This window comes from Eschrichtius robustus, chromosome 14 (assembly GCF_028021215.1).
Source record: "Eschrichtius robustus isolate mEscRob2 chromosome 14, mEscRob2.pri, whole genome shotgun sequence".
Lineage (NCBI taxonomy): Eukaryota > Metazoa > Chordata > Mammalia > Artiodactyla > Eschrichtiidae > Eschrichtius > Eschrichtius robustus.
In genome coordinates, this window is record NC_090837.1 from 18436450 (window position 1) to 18455376 (window position 18927).

The 18927-nt window shown below is 40.1% G+C and overlaps 1 protein-coding gene across 1 annotated transcript in view; it reads right to left on the bottom strand.

Annotated features, from left to right (window-relative positions):
• The window catches only part of ANKRD13A (ankyrin repeat domain 13A), a 39179-nt gene that overhangs the window by 14908 nt on the left and 5344 nt on the right, over window positions 1-18927 (bottom strand). Inside the window, exons 2-6 of the mRNA XM_068563037.1 lie at window positions 6261-6393; window positions 5332-5456; window positions 3128-3173; window positions 1446-1589; window positions 590-779 (exon numbers count right to left, since the gene is read on the bottom strand). Of these exons, the coding sequence (XP_068419138.1) occupies window positions 590-779; window positions 1446-1589; window positions 3128-3173; window positions 5332-5456; window positions 6261-6393 (638 nt within the window). The remainder of the gene's footprint in view (window positions 1-589; window positions 780-1445; window positions 1590-3127; window positions 3174-5331; window positions 5457-6260; window positions 6394-18927) is intronic.

Here is an 18927-nt window from a genome sequence, read left to right on the forward strand (position 1 = left end):
TCCGCCCACAGGCAGAGGCCCAGAGATGGTGTTCTCACCTGGGTTAACCGAGGCACAGACCTCCCCAGAGGTTTCTCCAGATAAAGTCTGGAATAAAACTGAAACCCCTCCAGACTCTTGCTCTAAACTATTAGGCCTCATGGGGAAGCAGGAGGCGGATGAGGGGGAGGACCACATTTAGTTGTATGCTAAGTGTGTATTTGACTGACTAATATCAGTATAACCACACTCAATACTGGACCGATTCTACCTCGGCAACTCCAAGCTCCATGATTTGGGACTAGGGAGTCTTGTGGATTGCCAAACACAGAAATAAAATGCAAGCAAACTCCATTAGAAAAGGGCCCATAAAAGAATATGAAGACATTTCTCCAAGACTTAACCAATGTGCCATAAAAATGATACATGGTGGAGGATGCCAGCTGTGGTTTGTTTGGTTAGAGCAGAGATCAACTTTAAAACACACTAGCGTTTCTTACACCATATTAGAAAAATCCCAACCCACCCATACTTTCCAGTTAATATATACATGGCACTAAAGATGGCAGTAAAGGGATTAGACATGAAAATGCAGAACCTAAATCCATACCTTTCAAAAGCAATGTTTTTAGTATCAAGGCTGGTGTTAATGACTGGGCTTGTGAGCCGCCTCTCAACCTCCCTGCCTTTTGGCTTCATCAGGTCCAGAGTGAGGCGCTCCATTTCCTGGGAAAGGTCAAAGTGTTCAGTGGTGACCACTTTGTCATCGTGGTTGACTTCCATCAACTCTGCCGAGTTGTCTGCTCATGGAAACAAGGGCGTAACTAAGCACAGTGCAAGGAAGATGCAAAACCAAAGAAGCTTTGTATGTTAAACTGCATCATCTTTCACACACACCCCATCCCCCCCCACCCCCTGGTGCTATCTGATAAAACCTAAAGACTATTGATTATCGATTACCTACTTGCCCAGGAATGATCTGGCCAACTTTCTGTAACTCAGAGGAGGCTCTGGGCCATCTTCCCCAAAGATGCAGACTTTTTAAATAATTTGTATTTTTTGTTAGCAACGCATTTCATCTGTGTACTTCTTTAAGTATATGATTACTTAATTAATATAAATTATTTATGCACAACACTGGGTTAGCCACACCATTTCTCACCCTCCATTAGGGGACCATGCCTGATTATGGAGGCAATATAAAGAGATACAAGACAGAGTCTTGCACTCAGAGGTTTAGGAACGTCATATGTCAAGAGGGTAACAGTGTTGGGTGGTAAATGATATGTGCAAGAGAACTATCCAGATAAGAAATAAGATATAGGAATTGAGAGCTGAATAACTAATAAGAATACCAGCAACAACAACAAAACATGCCCCAGAGACAGGCACGGAAAAGGCACATAAACGTGAGTACATTTTGATGGTTAAAAAAGAGCAGTGATTACTAAAACAGAACCACTCACCTTCTCCCTTAAAGATGAAACTCCGCCTCCCTCTTATCCAGCTCAAGTTCTCAAATCCCAGCAATGTGATATCCACACGCAGTTTGGCACCACTTTTCCAAATGCGACAGACATCATTCGGGCATATTCTGGAAACCAAGGGCACTGGAGAAGAGAAGTGTACTACTGAGAAAAGCCCGAGGGCCAAGCAGAACAGCCAGGCCCCAGAAATCAGGGTTCTGACTTCAATGAAAGGACAGGAGTGGCAAGATGGCGTCGGTCATACAGAACTGGGCTTGGCTCCCACACTTACAATATAAGGAGTCATTCTTAAAAAATAAAAATGGACTTTCTGTTCTACAGCTGTTTATAAAACTGCAGATCTCTGTCTTGTCCAGAGAAAACGCTAAATCAATTTCCCAAGAGTATCCTCAATCCCGAATGAACCCCTCTCATTGACTACCATCAGGGCTAGAGTGCATCCATCTGGCTGTCCTCATCCACATATGCTACTCTCGCCATCTGGCTGAGGCCCCCCTATACTGTCAGGCCCACCATTCAAGATATCAAATGTCTAAAATATGCTGCTTTTTAAACAAAAACTGAGATCAGAGTGGTTATTTGCATTAAAAAGAACTCAGTTTCATAGAAGAACCTGAAGTTCTGTTCTTTCATATACTTTTTACTTCATTTAAATGTTTTATTACAAATATGACTTCTTGCCTGAAAGGGAAGTCTGGAAGTGAAAATAGCTGAAAATCTGGGAGTTAGAAACTGTCATTAACTGATCTACAAGAAACAGAAGTAGAACATCTAGGAAAATTACTGTCAGTCAATTTGCCTTACATAAGATTTTGGAGAAATACATCCATTTTGTTAAAAACAAGCTATTCCAATATTCATCTCATCTTCTTCCTTAGAAAAACAAGTTTAGGACTTCCCTGGTGGCGCAGTGGTTAAGAATCCGCCTGCCAATGCAGAGGACACGGGTTCGAGCCCTGGTCCGGGAAGATCCCACGTGCCGCGGAGCAACTAAGCCTGTGCACCACAACTACTGAGCCTGTGCTCTAGAGCCCACGAGCCACCGAAGCCCGCGTGCCACTACTAGAGCCCACGAGCCACTACTGAAGCCCGCGTGCCTAGAGCCCGTGCTCCACAACAAGAGAAGCCACTGCAATGAGAAGCCTGTGCACTTCAACGAAGAGTAGCCCCTGTTCACCGCAACTAGAGAAAGCCCGTGCACAGCAACGAAGACCCAACGCAGCCAAAAATAAATAAATAATTAATTTTTCAAAAAAAGAAGAGAAAAACAAGTTTAAAAGGATCGCGTTGAACTCCACAAGGAAATGAGTAACTGATTTATGATAAATCTCACTAAGATTTTAGCCATTTAAAGTGAGATATTAAAAAACGAATAATTGGATAAATATCAGCGATAACTGATAAAAGGAAGAGACAAAATTGTCTATATATTCTACTGATGAATGCTTGGGAGAAAAAGTCTTATGCACGCAGGAAAAGATTGGAAGGAACACACCTAAAGCATTAACAACAGTTGTGCTTATGTGGGACTGTGGGTGACTGTCTTCCCTTATTCTCATCCATTCATTTTCTAGATTAAAAAAAAAATACATATAACTTTTATAAAAAGTTATATAAGCCTATATTCAAGCTAAATAAATTTCAAGCCCACAGCCACTCACCCCAGCTGGTGAATTCCCACTTCATCTGCACGTAGAAATCCGGAGCCTGAAGGACAAAGGTTTAAAATAAATTACCCCTTACAGCGGAAACTAACACAACATTGTAAATCAACTATACTCCAATTAAAATTAATTTTTAAAAAATAAAATAAAATAAATTACCCTTGGTACCATTAACTAAACACAAACACAGTAAGGTTTATTAGGGTTGTTTAAAAGGGAGAGGGAGAAAGAACAGAGAAGATAAGAAGAAACATAAATCGCAAACCCATCAAACTAAATCCTTATTTTATGTTCAGGCTGTTATTTTACCTCAATATAAAATATGTCTAGACAGTTAATAAAGTTAACTGCAAGTGACAAGGTTGGAGGGAGATAAAGTCAACGTTGATTTAGGGGCTCAACCGTGTTCCTAACAGTAATGGCCCATGAGCCAGGAGGATGGGCTCAAGCACCACCACACGATATGGGCCACAGGCTGGTCTAAGCAGAGAAAAGGGAGCATGGACCCCATCTGTTCTACGGGGAACTTGACTGTGAAAGGCTTTGTGTGCTGGGAAGTGCTTGGTGTTTATCGGACCACTCTGAAACCAAGAGGCTGCGAGACATCACTGCCCCCAGAAAGTTGAGTTTTCCCTCCGGTTAACAGAAGACTTTTGCCCCGCTTTCCTCTTAAAGTTTTAGGATTTGGCTTTTTGAGGTTTCACACCACCGCAGCAGGCCTGTTTAGGATGATTTTCTGACCTACCATGATTTCCTACAGAAGGTTCTTGGAGAGCTACTTAAGAAATCCAACAGTTAGCATGAAGGAAGAAAAATGCTAGAAATTCCAGGTGTTTTTCTGCTCAAGAAAAAACAGATTCCAATGATGGGTGAAGACACTCCGAGGGGCAATGGATAAGAAATGTGGACACGTAACAAGGAGATGCTGTTGAAAGACAAGCCGTCATGCACGGCCTCTGGTGCCACCAAGCACCATGTTATTTGTGGGCTGTCTATAACCTCCAGCAGAGAATACAACTCAGTGCAGTTCACTGCTATGGATCAATACAGGTAAAAAAAAGAAAGTCTTTTACACTGAATTTTTTAAGTGTGGGTGACTCCATGTTAAAGAAGTCACTTTCTGCTTTGTCAAATGGACAAATGATGTTTTTAGTTCCCCCTACAGTGAGTTAGATAAGAAAACAAATCTATGTGATCTTTGTGCACTCAAACACACATCTATTTTAAAAACAATGGATACAACAATTTCATACTTCATGGACGGTTTTTTTGTAGTATGTGTAAAATGAATGTCTTAGGCAGGATTTAGCTTGTGTCACAGAAATTTGTTTTAAGAAGAGTGCTCAGATAACAAGCAGTGATTGTCTCACTGCAAAGTTATTCCTTTTCTCAACAGAATTGTTAATTTTTCTCAAGAAATGTAGAAAGCCGATTTATCTAGCAAATATCTTTGGAAATACTTGGGGAGCTCACTTCTGTGTTTAAACTGAGAATAAACAACATGAAAATAGAACCGCTGGTACTTTCTTGTCTCCTGCTGCCTCAGGAATATTGCACATGGTTGACCAATAAGACGGTTATTGCAAGTGACAAAGGTTATCTGAACAATGGTAACCATCATCCAAAACAATCCAAGAGCCTAGAAGTAAAGTCTTTTAAGAAAATTCTCTAAGTGTCACAGAGCCCATACATCATTCACAAGAGAGAGAAACTGCCCCAAAGCCAATAACTATAAATAAATTAAGGGAGTGGATTAGAAGTCACATAATACGAATGGCTAGAAGTGACAGGGGTGTCAAGGAGAGCTGCACACAGACTTCTGAGCCTCAACAGGCCCTGAAAATCCCCATATAGTCACGACGTTCATTACAATTTCCCCAAGATGACCTGAGCTCGGGATGCTACTTGTAAGAAAACAGGCAGCTAGACAAATTAATTGCTTGATGTCCATTTGTCTTTAGTTCTAATTTTTAAATAACACTTAAAAGAGTAAGTCTTAATGACCCGGAAACGTAATTTGTGAAAGACTTCATACATTTAACAAGTTGGAAAAGCAAGGAATAATGCTATTTGGTATTCAATACATCTTATTCACGACTCATAAAACTCTTTAGGAAGGCACACAAGGATGTCAAACTGTGTCTGCGGCTGCTGTGTCAGCATTTAACTCCAATGATGGCACTGTCAATTTTTATGGCTACCTCGAGAATTTTCTGGAGCAGCTCGGGAACTCCCTCGAGGGCCATGGATGTGTTGTGGAAGTCCCGATGCTGAAGCACTGTGTACACCATCTCGGGATCACCGGTGCTCACAGCCTCGTGCAAAACTGGAAGGTAAAAAAGTGAAATTGGATCCCCCTGTATTCTCACACTTTCTGACAAATTCCAAAGCCACTATGAAAAGTATCTATCTGGATCAAAGGCCAATATTCTCTTCAAAGTGGGACACAGGCTGCAGCACCCCCTGATCTTTATGACCATGACTACTTACCTCTAGCCCTTACCTGACTGAGAAGAGAAGAGAACATAGCACTCTTAGCCTCTTGAGCAAACCCTGCCATCGTTCCCTTTCCCCCCTTTCTTACCACTGGCTCTGAAATACTGACAGTGTCTTCAGAGCTGGCTTTCATTGTGTGATCACATATCTGTGGAGATGGGCAGGTAGGGTTTGTGTTGTGTATATCCTTGCTCGGTCAACTCAAAATTACTCTGACCAGTAGTACAAGAGTGTGCAAAACAAGTGAAGTGCCAGGATTTCACTGGAAAATACTACTACTTTCAGCTATAATTTCTTTTTGATTTTGTCTATCCTGATGGATTCGCTGGAGTTACCACCACATTCCTCAGGGGAAATCCGGCCTTCACACTCATGTCTGATTCACGTAGAGCCGCTCTCCGGATGAGTCGTCACCCTCTACCCAGGGCTCTTGGCCCAGGACACAGTTCGGACCACTGTGCTGCAGACGAGCCAGCAGCATCCGAGGCTCTCAACTACTCGCCCAGCCCCAAGTTCCAAGAGAGAAACAGTCTTAAGATAAAGAAGACTTGGGACAATGAGGATTGAAACTGGCCTTTATTCAGAAAGAGAAAATGAAATGAAAGGCTTTAAATTACTTTACAAGTATACTTGCCTGTCCATCCCTCACGATTTTCTTTTGTAACGTCTGCTTTATGTCGGAGCAAGACTCTAGCAGATTCCAAATGTCCCAAAGAAACAGCAAGATGCAATAAGGTTCGACCTCGCGGATCCAGAGCCTCCACATTCTGTAAAGTAAACACTGGCATTTATATAATTGGATATATTACATAAAAACGTGGAAAGGAGTTTGAGAGATAATATTCAGTATAAAAATTAAAAATAGGAGGGTCTGGGAGAACCCTGTTGACATAGCATCACACAGAAGGGATTTGGCATGTTCACAGTGGTGGCAGAAGAATCTCTCTGACACATCTGGGCCAAAAAGCAACCTCAGGCTACTGAGACAGGACTCCCCATTCTCCTGCAAAGGTAAGCCCAGGAGGCTTGAGGCAGTACCCTCAATGTGCAATGGATGGTAAATGTCATTTAATCCTAAGACAGCTCAGAATTAAATATGAGAAAGATGAAATACACCAAATCCACAGTATTCATTTTTGTGTTAACTTTAGTAGTATTCTGTGTAATATGGCATTTTCAATGTTTGTAAGATTTAGATAATGTATTAGAGAATCTGACAAATTAGCCTGTGATTCTAATGTAAGATATACCATTGAATAATTGATTTTGGACTCATATTAGAGATTTTTACCAGTGTGCAAATAATATTGAAAGAGAGGAGGATTGGTTCAAGATAGCGGAGTAGAAGGACATGTGCTCACTCCCTCTTGCGAGAGCACCGGAATCACAACTAACTGCTGAACAATCATCGACAGGAAGACACTGGAACTCACAAAAAAAGATGCCCCACATCCAAAGACAAAGGAGAAGCCACAATGAGACGGTAGGAGGGGCACAATCACAATAAAATCAAATCCCATAACTGCTGGGTGGGTGACTCACAAACTGGAGAACACTTATACCACAGAAGTCCGCCCACTGGAGTGAAGGTTCTGAGCCCCATGTCAGGCTTCCCAACCTGGGGGTCCGGCAACGGGAGGAGGAATTCCTAGAGAATCAGACTTTGAAGGCTAGTGGGATTTGACTGCAGGACTTCAACAGGACTGGGGGAAACAGAGACTCCACTCTTGGAGGGCACACACAAAGTAGTGTGCGCATCAGGACCCAGGGGAAGGAGCAGTGACCCCAGGGGAGACTGAATCAGACCTACCTGCTAGTGTTGGAGGGTCTCCTGCAGAGGCGGGACAGAGGTGGCTGTGGCTCACCATGGGGACAAGGACACTGGCAGCAGAAGTTCTGGGAAGTACTCCTTGGCGTGAGCCCTCCCAGAGTCCACCATTAGCCCCAGCAAAGAGCCGGGTAGGCTCCAGTGCTGTAGGCTCCAGTGCTGTAGGCTCCAGTGCTGGGTTGCCTCAGGCCAAACAACCAACAGGGAGGGAACTCAGCCCCACCCATCAGCAAACAAGCAGATTAAAGTTTTACTGAACTCTGCCCACCAGAGCAACACCCACCTCCACCCACCACCAGTCCCTCTGATCAAGAAGCTTGCACAAGCCTCTTAGATAGCCTTATCCACCAGAGGGCAGACAGCAGAAGCAAGAAGAACTACAATTCTGCAGCCTGTGGAAGGAAAACCACATTCACAGAAAGATAGACAAAATGAAAAGGCAGAGGACTTTGTACCAGATGAAGGAACAAGATAAAACCCCAGAAAAACAACTAAATGAAGTGGAGATAGGCAACCTTCCAGAGAAATAATTCAGAATAATGATAGTGAAGATGATCCAGGACCTCAGAAAAAGAATGGAGGCAAAGATCGAGAAGATGCAAGAAATGTTTAACAAAGACCTAGAAGAGTTAAAGAACAAACACTAAAGAACAAACAAACAGAGATGAACAATCCAATAACTGAAATGAAAAATACACTAGAAGGAATCAATAGCAGAATAAATGAGGCAGAAGAACGGATAAGTGACCTGGAAGACAGAATGGTGGAATTCACTGCCACAGAACAGAATAAAGAAAAAAGATTGAAAAGAAGAGAAGACAGCCTAAGAGACCTCTGGGACAACATTAAACGCAACAACATTCACATTATAGGGGTCCCAGAAGGAAAAGTGAGAGAGAAAGGACCAGAGAAAATATTTGAAAAGATTATAGTCGAAAACTTCCCTAACATGGGAGAGGAAATAGCCACCCAAGTCCAGGAAGCGCAGAGAGTCCCATACAGGATAAACCCAAGGAGAAACACACTGAGACACATAGTAATCAAATTGACAAAAATTAAAGGCAAAGAAAATTATTGAAAGCAACAAGGGAAAAATGACAAATAACATACAAGGGAACTCCCATAAGGTTAACAGCTGATTTCTCAGCAAAAACGCTACAAGCCAGAAGGGAGTGGCATGATATATTTAAAGTGATGAAAGGGAAGAAACTACAACCAAGATTACTCTACCCGGCAAGGATCTCATTCAGATTCGACAGAGAAATCAAAAGCCTTACAGACAAGCAAAAGCTAAGAGAATTCAGCACCACCAAACCAGCTCTACAACAAATGCTAAAGGAACTTCTCTAAGTGGGAAACACAAGAAAGGCAAAGGACCTACAAAAACAAACCCATAACAATTAAGAAAATGGTAATAGGAATATACATATTGATAATTACCTTAAACGTGAATGGATTAAATGCTCCAACCAAAAGACACAGGCTTACTGAATGGATACAAAAACAAGACCCATATATATGCTGTCTACAAGAGACCCACTTCAGACCTAGGGACACATACAGACTGAAAGTGAGGGGATGGAAAAACATATTCCATGCAAATGGAAATTAAAAGAAAGCTGGAGTAGCAATACTCGTATCAGATAAAATAGACTTTAAAATAAAGAATGTTACAAGAGACAAGGAAGGACACTACATAATGATCAGGGATCAATCCAAGAAGAAGATATAACAATTATAAATATATATGCACCCAACACAGGAGCACCTCAATACATGAGGCAAATGCTAACAGCTATAAAAGAGGAAACTGACAGTAACACAGTAATAGTGGGGAACTTTAACACCTCACTTACACCAATGGACAGATCATACAGACAGAAAATTAATAAAGAAACACAAGCTTTAAATGACACAACAGACCAGATAAATTTAATTGATATTTCTAGGACATTCCACCCAAAAACAACAGATTACACTTTCTTCTCAAGTGCACACAGAACATTCTCCAGGACAGATCACATCTTGGGTCACAAATCAAGCCTCAGTAAATTTAAGAAAATCGAAATCATATCAAGCATCTTTTCCGACCACAATGCTATGAGATTAAAATCCATTACAGGGAAAAAAATGTAAAAAACACAAACACATGGAGGCACAATCCGTTACTAAATAACCCAGAGATCACTGAAGAAATCAAAGAGGAAATAAAAAAATACCTAGAGACAAATTACAATGAAAACACGATGATCCAAAACCTGTGGGATGCAACAAAAGCAGTTCTAAGAGGGAAGTTTATACCAATACAAGCCTACCTGAAGAAACAAGAAAAATCTCAAATAAACAATCTAAACTTACACCTAAAGGAACTAGAGAAAGAAGAACAAACAAAACCCAAAGTTAGCAGAAGGAATGAAATCATAAAGATCACAGCAGAAATAAATGAAATACAAACAAAGAAAACAATAGCAAATATCAATAAAACTAAAAGCTGGTTCTTTGAGAAGGTAAACAAAACTGATAAACCTTTAGCCAGACTCATCAAGAAAAAGAGGGAGAGAACTCATATCAATAAAATAAGAAGTGAAAAAGGAGAAGTTACAACAGACACTGCAGAAATACAAAGCATCATAAGGGACTACTACAAGCAACACTATGCCAATAAGATGGACAACCTGGAAGAAATGGACAAATTCTTAGAAAGGTATAACCTTCCAAGACTGAACCAGGAAGAAACGGAAAATATGAACAGACCAATCACAAGTAATGAAATTGAAACTGTGATTAAAAATCTTCCAACAAACAAAAGTCCAGGACCAGATGGCTTCACAGGTGAATTCTATCAAACATTTAGAGAAGAGCTAACACCCATCCTTCTCAAACTCTTCCAAAAAATTGCAGAGGAAGGAACACTCCCAAGCTCATTCTATGAGGCCACCATCAGCCTGATACCAAAACCAAAGATACTACAAAAAAAGAAAATTACAGACCAATATCACTGATGAATATAGATGCAAAAATCCTCAACAAAATACTAGCAAACAGAATCCAACAACACATTAAAAGGATCATACACCACGATCAAGTGGGATTTATCCCAGGGATGCAAGGGTTCTTCAATATATGCAAATCAATCAATGTGATACACCATATTAACAAATTGAAGAAGAAAAACCGTATGATCATCTCAATAGATGCAGAAAAAGCTTTTGACAAAACTCAACACCGATTTATGATAAAAACTCTCCAGAAAGTGGGCATAGAGGGAAACTACCTCAACATAATAACAACAAACCCACAGCAAACATCATTCTCAATGGTGAAAAACTGAAAACATTTCCTCTAAGATCAGGAACAAGACAAGGATGTCCATTCTCACCACTATTATTCAACATAGTTTGGGAAGTCCTAGCCACGGCAATCAGAGAAGAAAAGGAAATAAAAGGAATACAAATTGGAAAAGAAGAAGTAAAACTGTCACTCTTTGCAGATGACATGATACTATACATAGAGAATCCTAAAGATGCCACCAGAAAACTACTAGGCTAATCAATGAAATTGGTAAAGTTGCAGGATACAAAATTAATGCACAGAAATCTCTTTCATTCCTATATACTAACAATGAAAGATCAGAAAGAGAAATTAAGGAAACAATCCCATTCACCATTGCAACAAAAAGAATAAAATACTTAGGAATAAACCTACCTAAGGAGGTAAAAGACCTGTACTCAGGGCTTCCCTGGTGGCACAGTGGTTAAGAATCCACCTGCCAATGCAGGGGACACGGGTTTGAACCCTGGTCCGGGAAGATCCCACATGCTGTGGAGCAACTAAGCCCGTGCGCCACAACTACTGAGCCCGCGTGTCACAACTACTGAAGCCCGCACGCCTAGAGCCCATGCTCCGCAACGAGAAGCCGCCACAATGAGAAGCCTGCACACCACAACGAAGAGTAGCCCCTGCTCGACGCAACTAAAGAAAGCCCACATGCAGCAATGAAGACCCAACGCAGCCATAAATAAATAAATAAATAAGAAAACCTTTACTCAGAAAACTATAAAACACTGATGAAAGAAATCAAAGATGACACAAACAGATGGAGAGATATACCATGTTCTTGGATTGCAAGAATCAATATTGTGAAAATGACTATACTACCCAAAGCAATCTACAGATTCAATGCAATCCTTATCAAATTACCAATGGCATTTTCTACAGAACTAGAACAAAAAATCTTAAAATTTGTATGAAGACACAAAAGACCCCAAACAGCCAAAGCAGTCTTGATGGAAAAAAATGGAGCTGGAGGAATCAGACTCCCTGACCTCAGACTATACTACAAAGCTACAATAATCAAGACAATATGGTACTGGCACAAAAACAGAAATATAGATCAATGGAACAGGATAGAAAGCCCAGAGATAAACCCACGCACCTATGGTCAACTAATCTACGACAAAGGAGACAAGGATATACAATGGAGAAAAGACAGTCTCTTCAGTAAGTGGTGCTGGGAAAACTGGACAGCTACACGTAAAAGAATGAAATTAGAACACTCCCTAACACCATACACAAAAATAAACTCAAAATGGATTAGAGACCTAAATGTAAGACCGGACACTATAAAACTCTTAGAGGAAAACATAGGAAGAACACTCTTTGACATAAATCACAGCAGGATCTTTTTTGATCCACCTCCTAGAGTAATGGAAATAAAAACAAAAATAAACAAATGGGACCTAATGAAATTTAAAAGCTTTTGCAAAGCAAAGGAAACTACAAACAAGACAAAAAGACAACTCTCAGAATGGGAGAAAATATTTGCCAATGAATCAACGGACAAAGGATTAATCTCCAAAATATATAAACAGCTCATGCAGCTCAATATTAAAAAAACAAACAACCCAATCAAAAAATGGGCAGGGGAAGCTTCCTTGGTGGTGCAGTGGTTAAGAATCCGCCTGCCAATGCAGGTGACACAGGTTCGAGCCCTGGTCCAGGAAGATCCCACATGCCACGGAGCAACTAAGCCCATGCGCCACAACTACTGAGCCTGTGCTCCAAAGCCCGTGAGCCACGACTCCTGAAACCCGGGCACCCGGAGCCCGTGCTCTGCAACAAGAGAAGCCACTGTAATGAGAAGCCTGCGCACCACAACGAAGAGTAGCCCCCGTTCACCGCAACTAGAGAAAGTGCGCACGGCAACAAAGACCCAACACAGCCAAAAATAAATAAATAAAATAAATAATAATAAAATTAGAAAAAAAAATGGGCAGAAGACCTAAACAGACATTTCTCCAAAGAAGACATACAGATGGCCTAGAAGCACATGAAAAGCTGCTCAACATCACTAATGATTAGAGAAATGCAAATCAAAACTACAATGAGGTATCACCTCACACCAGTTAGAATGGGCTTCATCAGAACATCTATAAACAACAAATGCTGGAGAGGGTGTGGAGAAAAGGGAACCCTCTTGCATTGTTGGTGGAAATGTAAATTGATACAGCCACTATGGAGAACAGTATGGAGGTTCCTTAAAAAACTAAAAATAGAATTACCATATGACCCAGCAATCCCACTACAGGGCATATACCCAGAGAAAACCATAATTCAAAAAGACACATGCACCCCAATGTTCACTGAAGCACTATTTACAATAACCAGGTCATGGCAGCAACCTAAATGCCCATCGACAAAGGAATGGATAAAGAAGTTGTGGTACATATATACAATGGAATATTACTCAGCCATAAAAAGGAACAAAATTGGGTCATTTGTAGAGACGTGGATGGATCTAGAGACTGTCATAGAGAGTGAAGTAAGTCAGAAAGAGAAAAAATATCATATATTAACGCATATATGTGGAACCTAGAAGAATGGTACAGATGAACCGGTTTGCAGGGCAGAAATAGTGACACAGATGTAGAGAACAAACGTATGGACACCAAGGAGGGAAAATGGCAGGGGGATGGTGGTGGTGGTGGGATGAATTGGGAGATTGGGATTGACATATATACACTAATATGTATAAAATAGATAACTAATAAGAACCTGCTATATGAAAATATAAAAAAATTCAAAAAAACATTAAAAATAGTTTTAATGCACATCATGACAGCACTATATGGGAAAATGAACGCTTGCAAGTGGGCAAGACTGAAACATGACTCTGGGAGCTATACATAAAGATGACAGTTACTCAGTTCCTTTTTCTATAAAGTTAAGTGCCTCATAAACACTGGCTATAGGCCTCAGATCATTGAACACAACCTTAAGCACAAATGGCACTCAACACAACAGCACTTAAAATTAAGGCTAAATAAGGCTAAGGGCTTTCATGGAAATGCAACCGCCCTATGATGCGGAACATGGGGGATTTCTCCAGCACATCTCAGCATTCAAGTCAAGAACAGGAAGTGCAGGACTTTAATCAAAACCGAAAGTACAGAAGATAATTTGAGTTAGAATAAAATTACATTCTCTAGCTGGATTCCCACCAAAACACCACTCTCATTATTGTGTGTTGAGTTCCAAGTGTCCTGAAGCAGCAGCACCCACGGGTCCCACAGACAACCAGCATGATCCACCAGGCATGTGTGTGGACATATTTGCAGATAAATGTCCATTTGGCTTTGACTCTTCATTCCTATTTTGGCCCTCCTCCCGGCACCTGTGCTGGGTCTCCAGAGCTCAGTCTGAACAACTGGGTGCTGCCTTCCAAAGACGGCTCTGGATGTTCTTCCAAGGACACAAGAAACGGCCTTGGGGCTTTTGGAATATAAAAACTTTTACGTGCCATGATACTGCTTAGAAAATGTGCTTTATGTTGATTTGAGATGCTAGTTGTTGTGCAGCCTCCAGAGATATCCAGAACAAGCCACTATCGGCCACAGGAAAGGAAGGTAAGCGGGACTGTGGGTAAGCAGCTACTACCCAACAGCTACTGAGCTTCCCTGTTTTGCTAATTGTATTATGGCTATTGTGGAGTGAAGACAGGAACTGCTACGGAGGGAAAATAGAAGTGGTCGAAGACATTCTACTAAGTGAACACACGTCCTCCTGGACCAACCCCAGGCCTCAGCGTTCTCTCAGGTGCTGAAATGCCAACAAGTCTCCTGGAACGGGGCCCACACCACCTCCTGGGATTCCCTGACTTTTCCCAAGGGGACAGCCTGTCTATCTCACCAAAGCGTCCAAAGGGCAGGATCCGAGTCTCATATTTCTTAGCTTCTGCCACCGTAGACTCTGATTTGCATTAAATCATTGTTCTTTAAAAAAAGTAATATGGCTTTAAACTATTAACTAAGCTGAAGTTTATTAGGAAAGAATTAGCAAATTCATTATTTTCTTTCATGTCTCTTACAGATACTGTTTTCTTACTCAGCAAGTTCAATGTACTACATGAAAGGTGCTAGGGTTAGCATACTGCCCAACACAGGAGATGCTCAACAATATCTACCACACAAAAGGGGAAACTCTACTTACTTTAATTCATACCCCAGAACAAAACTAACATCTCGGACTAAGCTCCTGGGCAACCATTAAGATACGATGTATAAAGTCAAAGCCAAATATATTTTGTTGACTTTTTTCTGTTTTGGACCACAGGGAAAACTGTATGTTGGAGCCACATAGCTGCACACTTTGCCTAACTGTTCAGAGCCTCCTGTGCCTCTCCTCATTTGAAAGGAGAGAAGGAAGGAAGAATAATATAATATATTATGGTGACAGTGTGATTTAAAACAATGGATGAATAACAATTAGAGTGGAAATTAGTGGAAAAAAAGGATAGAAAATCAATAGAGAAAAATCAACAAAACCAAAAGTTGGCTCTTGGAAAATATCAACAAAATTGACAAAATTTCAGCTAGACTGACCAAGGAAAAAAAAAGAGAGAAGACTAAAGTTACCAAAATCAGGAATGAAAAAGGGGATATTACTAACAACACTACAGAAATAAGAAGTATTATAAATGAATGCTATGAACAACCGTATGCCAACAAATTAGAATTTAGATGAAACGCACATACTCCTAGACAGCCACAAACTAGCAAAACTGACTTAGGAAAAACAGAAAACCTGAAAAAAATTTATAACAAGGAAAGAGGTTGAATCAGTAATTTTAAAACTTCCCAGGAAAAAAACCTCAGGCCTAGATGGCTTCACTGGTGAATTCTACCAAACGTTCAATGAATGAATACCAATTCTTCACAAACCCAAAAAAACAGAAGAGGAAGGAAAACTTCCCAATTCATTTTATAAGCCCAGTATTATCCTGATGATGAACACGTCACAAAAAAAGAAAACCAGAGACCAGTATCTCTTATGAATATAGGTACAAAAATCCTCAACAATATTCTAGCAAAGTAAATTCAGCAACATATAAAAAGCGCTATTGTACACCATGACCAAGTGAGTTTATCCCACAAATGCCAAGGGTGGCTTAACATCTGACAATCAATTCATGTAACACAGCATATCAATAGAATAAAATAAAATAAAAAACACATGACCATCTCGATAAATGCATGCTGTGGTCTGAAGATGAAGTGTCCACCCAAACTTTGTATGTTGAAATCCTAACCTCTAAAGATGATGGTATTAGGAAGTGGGGCCTTTGGGAAGTGCTTAGATCATGAGAGTGAAGCCCTCATGAATGGAATTAGTGCCTTTATAAAAGAGGCTCCAGAGAGCTTGCTAACCCCCTTCTACCATGTTAGGACACAGTGAGAAGGCACCTGCTATGAACCAGGAGCAGAGCCCTCAGCAGCCACCACACCAAACCTGCTGGCACCATGATCTTGGACTTCAAGGCTCCAGAACTATAAGAAATAAATTTCTATTGTTTATAAACTATCCACTCTATCATATTTGTTACTGCAGCTCAAATGGACTAAAACAATGCAGAAAAAGCATTTCACAAAATCCCACACCCCTTCATGATAAAAAAAAAACACTCAACAAACTAGGAATGGAAGGGAACTTCCTCAAACAGCATCTGCCTGTGAAAACCCCATAGCTAACATCATATTTAATGGTGAAAGACTGGATGCTTTCCTCCTAAGATAGGAACAAGACAAGAATGTTCTCTTTCATCACTTCCATTCAGCATTGTACTAGAGGTTCTAACCAAGGCAATAAGGCAAGAAAAATAAATAAAAGGCATCCAGATTGGAAAGGAAGACATAAAACTATCTCTACTCACATACAACATGATCTCATATATAGAAAATCCTAAGAAATCTACTTAAAAACTATTAGAACTAATGAGTTCTGCAAGGCTGCAGGATACGAGAGCAATACAGAAAAATCAATTGTATATCTATACACTTGTAACAACTCAAAAATGAAACTTTAAAAATTCCTTTTACGGGGCTTCCCTGGTGGCACAGTGGTTAAGAATCCACCTGCCAATGCAGGAGACACGGGTTCGAGCCCTCGTCTGGGAAGATCCCACATGCCGCAGAGCAACTAACACTGTGGGCCACAACTACTGAGCCCGTGCGCTTAGAGCCCATGCTCTGCAACAGGAGAAGCCACCGCAATGAGAAGCCCGTGCACCGCAACGAAGAGTAGCCCCCGCTCGCTGCAACTAGAGAAAGCCTGCATGCAGCAACAAAGACCCAATGCAGCCAAAAATGAATGAATGAATGAATTAGTTTTTTAAAAATTCCTTTTACAACAGCATTGAAAAGAATAAAACATTTGGGAATAAGCAACAAAAGAAGTATAAACCTCATACTCTGAAAACCATAAAGCATTGTTGAAAGAAATTAAGATCTAAATAAATGGAAAAGCATCCCATGTTCATGGTTCAGAAGACTTAATATTTTAACATGTCAAAACTCCCTAAACTGAGCTACAGAGTCAATGCAATCTCTATCAAAATTCCAGCTGACTTTCTGCCGAAACGAACAAGTTTATACTAAGATTCATAGGAAATGCAAGGAACCCGGAATAGCCAAAACCATCTTGAAACAAAGAGTAAAATTTGAGGATTCACACTTCCCAATTTCAAAACTTACTACACAAAGCTACAGCAATCAAGACAGTGTGGTACTGGCAAAAGGACAGACATATAAATCAATGGAATACAATCTAGAGTCCAGAAATAAACTTATACATCTATGGTCAATTGATTTTCAACAAGGGCACCAAAATAACTCAATGAGGAAAGAATAATCTTTTCAACAAATGGTGCTTGAACAACTAGATAGATATCCACATGCAAAAAAATGAAGTACTGTATATACCATATGCAAAAATTAGCTCAAAGTTGATCAAAAACCTAAATGTAAGAGCTAAAACACTAAACCTCTTAGGAGAAAACATAGGATTATATCTTTGTGAACTTGCGTTAAGCAAAACCTTTTCAGATACAACACCAAAAGCATAAGAGACAAAAGAAAATAAAGATAAATTACACTCCATCTAAACTGAAAACTGCTGTACTTCAAATGACATAAAGAAAGTAAAAAGACAACCTAAAGAATGGAAGAAAATATTTGCAAGTCATATGCTTAATAAGGGGCTAGTATCCAGAATATATGAAGAACTCTAACTACTCAAGAATAAAAAGACAAATAATCCAGTTTTAAAATGGGCAAAGGACTTAAATAGACATTTCTTCAAAGAAGATATGCCAATGCCCAATAAGCACATGAAAGATGCTCAACATAACTAATCATTAGGGCAATGCAACACAAGACCACAAAGTGATAATACCTCACCCCCATTAGGATGGCTACAATCAAAAAGACAGACAATAACAAGTGTTGACAAGGATGTGGAGAAACTAGAACCCTCATACACTGATGGTGGGAATGTAAAATGGTGCAGTCAATTTGAAAAAGAGTTGGCAGTTCCTCCAAAAGTTAAACATAGAATTACTATAAGACCCAGCAATTCCACTTGCAGGTGTTTACCCAAGAAAAATAAAAATATACAACCACACAAAAACTTGCACACAGATATGCACAGCAGCATTATTCATAATGGCCCAAAGGTGGGAAAAAACAAATGTCCATCAACTGGCAAATGAATAAACAAAATGTACTCTATACATACAATGGAATATTACTCAGCCATTAAAAGGAATGAAGTACTAATACCTCCACAACATGGATGAACCTTGAAAATATCATGTTAGGTTAAAGAAGCCAAACACAAAAGGCCACATATTGTATGACTGCATTTACATGAAATTGTCCAGAATAAGCAAATCTGTACAGATAGCAAGCAGCTTAATGGTTGCCTGGGGCTGAAGGGGTTGGGGGGAAATAGGGAATGACAGCTAATGGGTGTGGGGTTTCTTTCTGGGGTGATGAAAATGTTCTGGAATGTGATAGTGGTGACAGTCACACAACTCTGAATATACTAAAAAACAGTGAATAATATACTTTAATGAGTGAATTGCATAAGTGAATTATATCTCAATAAAGATGTTTGAAAATCAACATATGTATGTGTT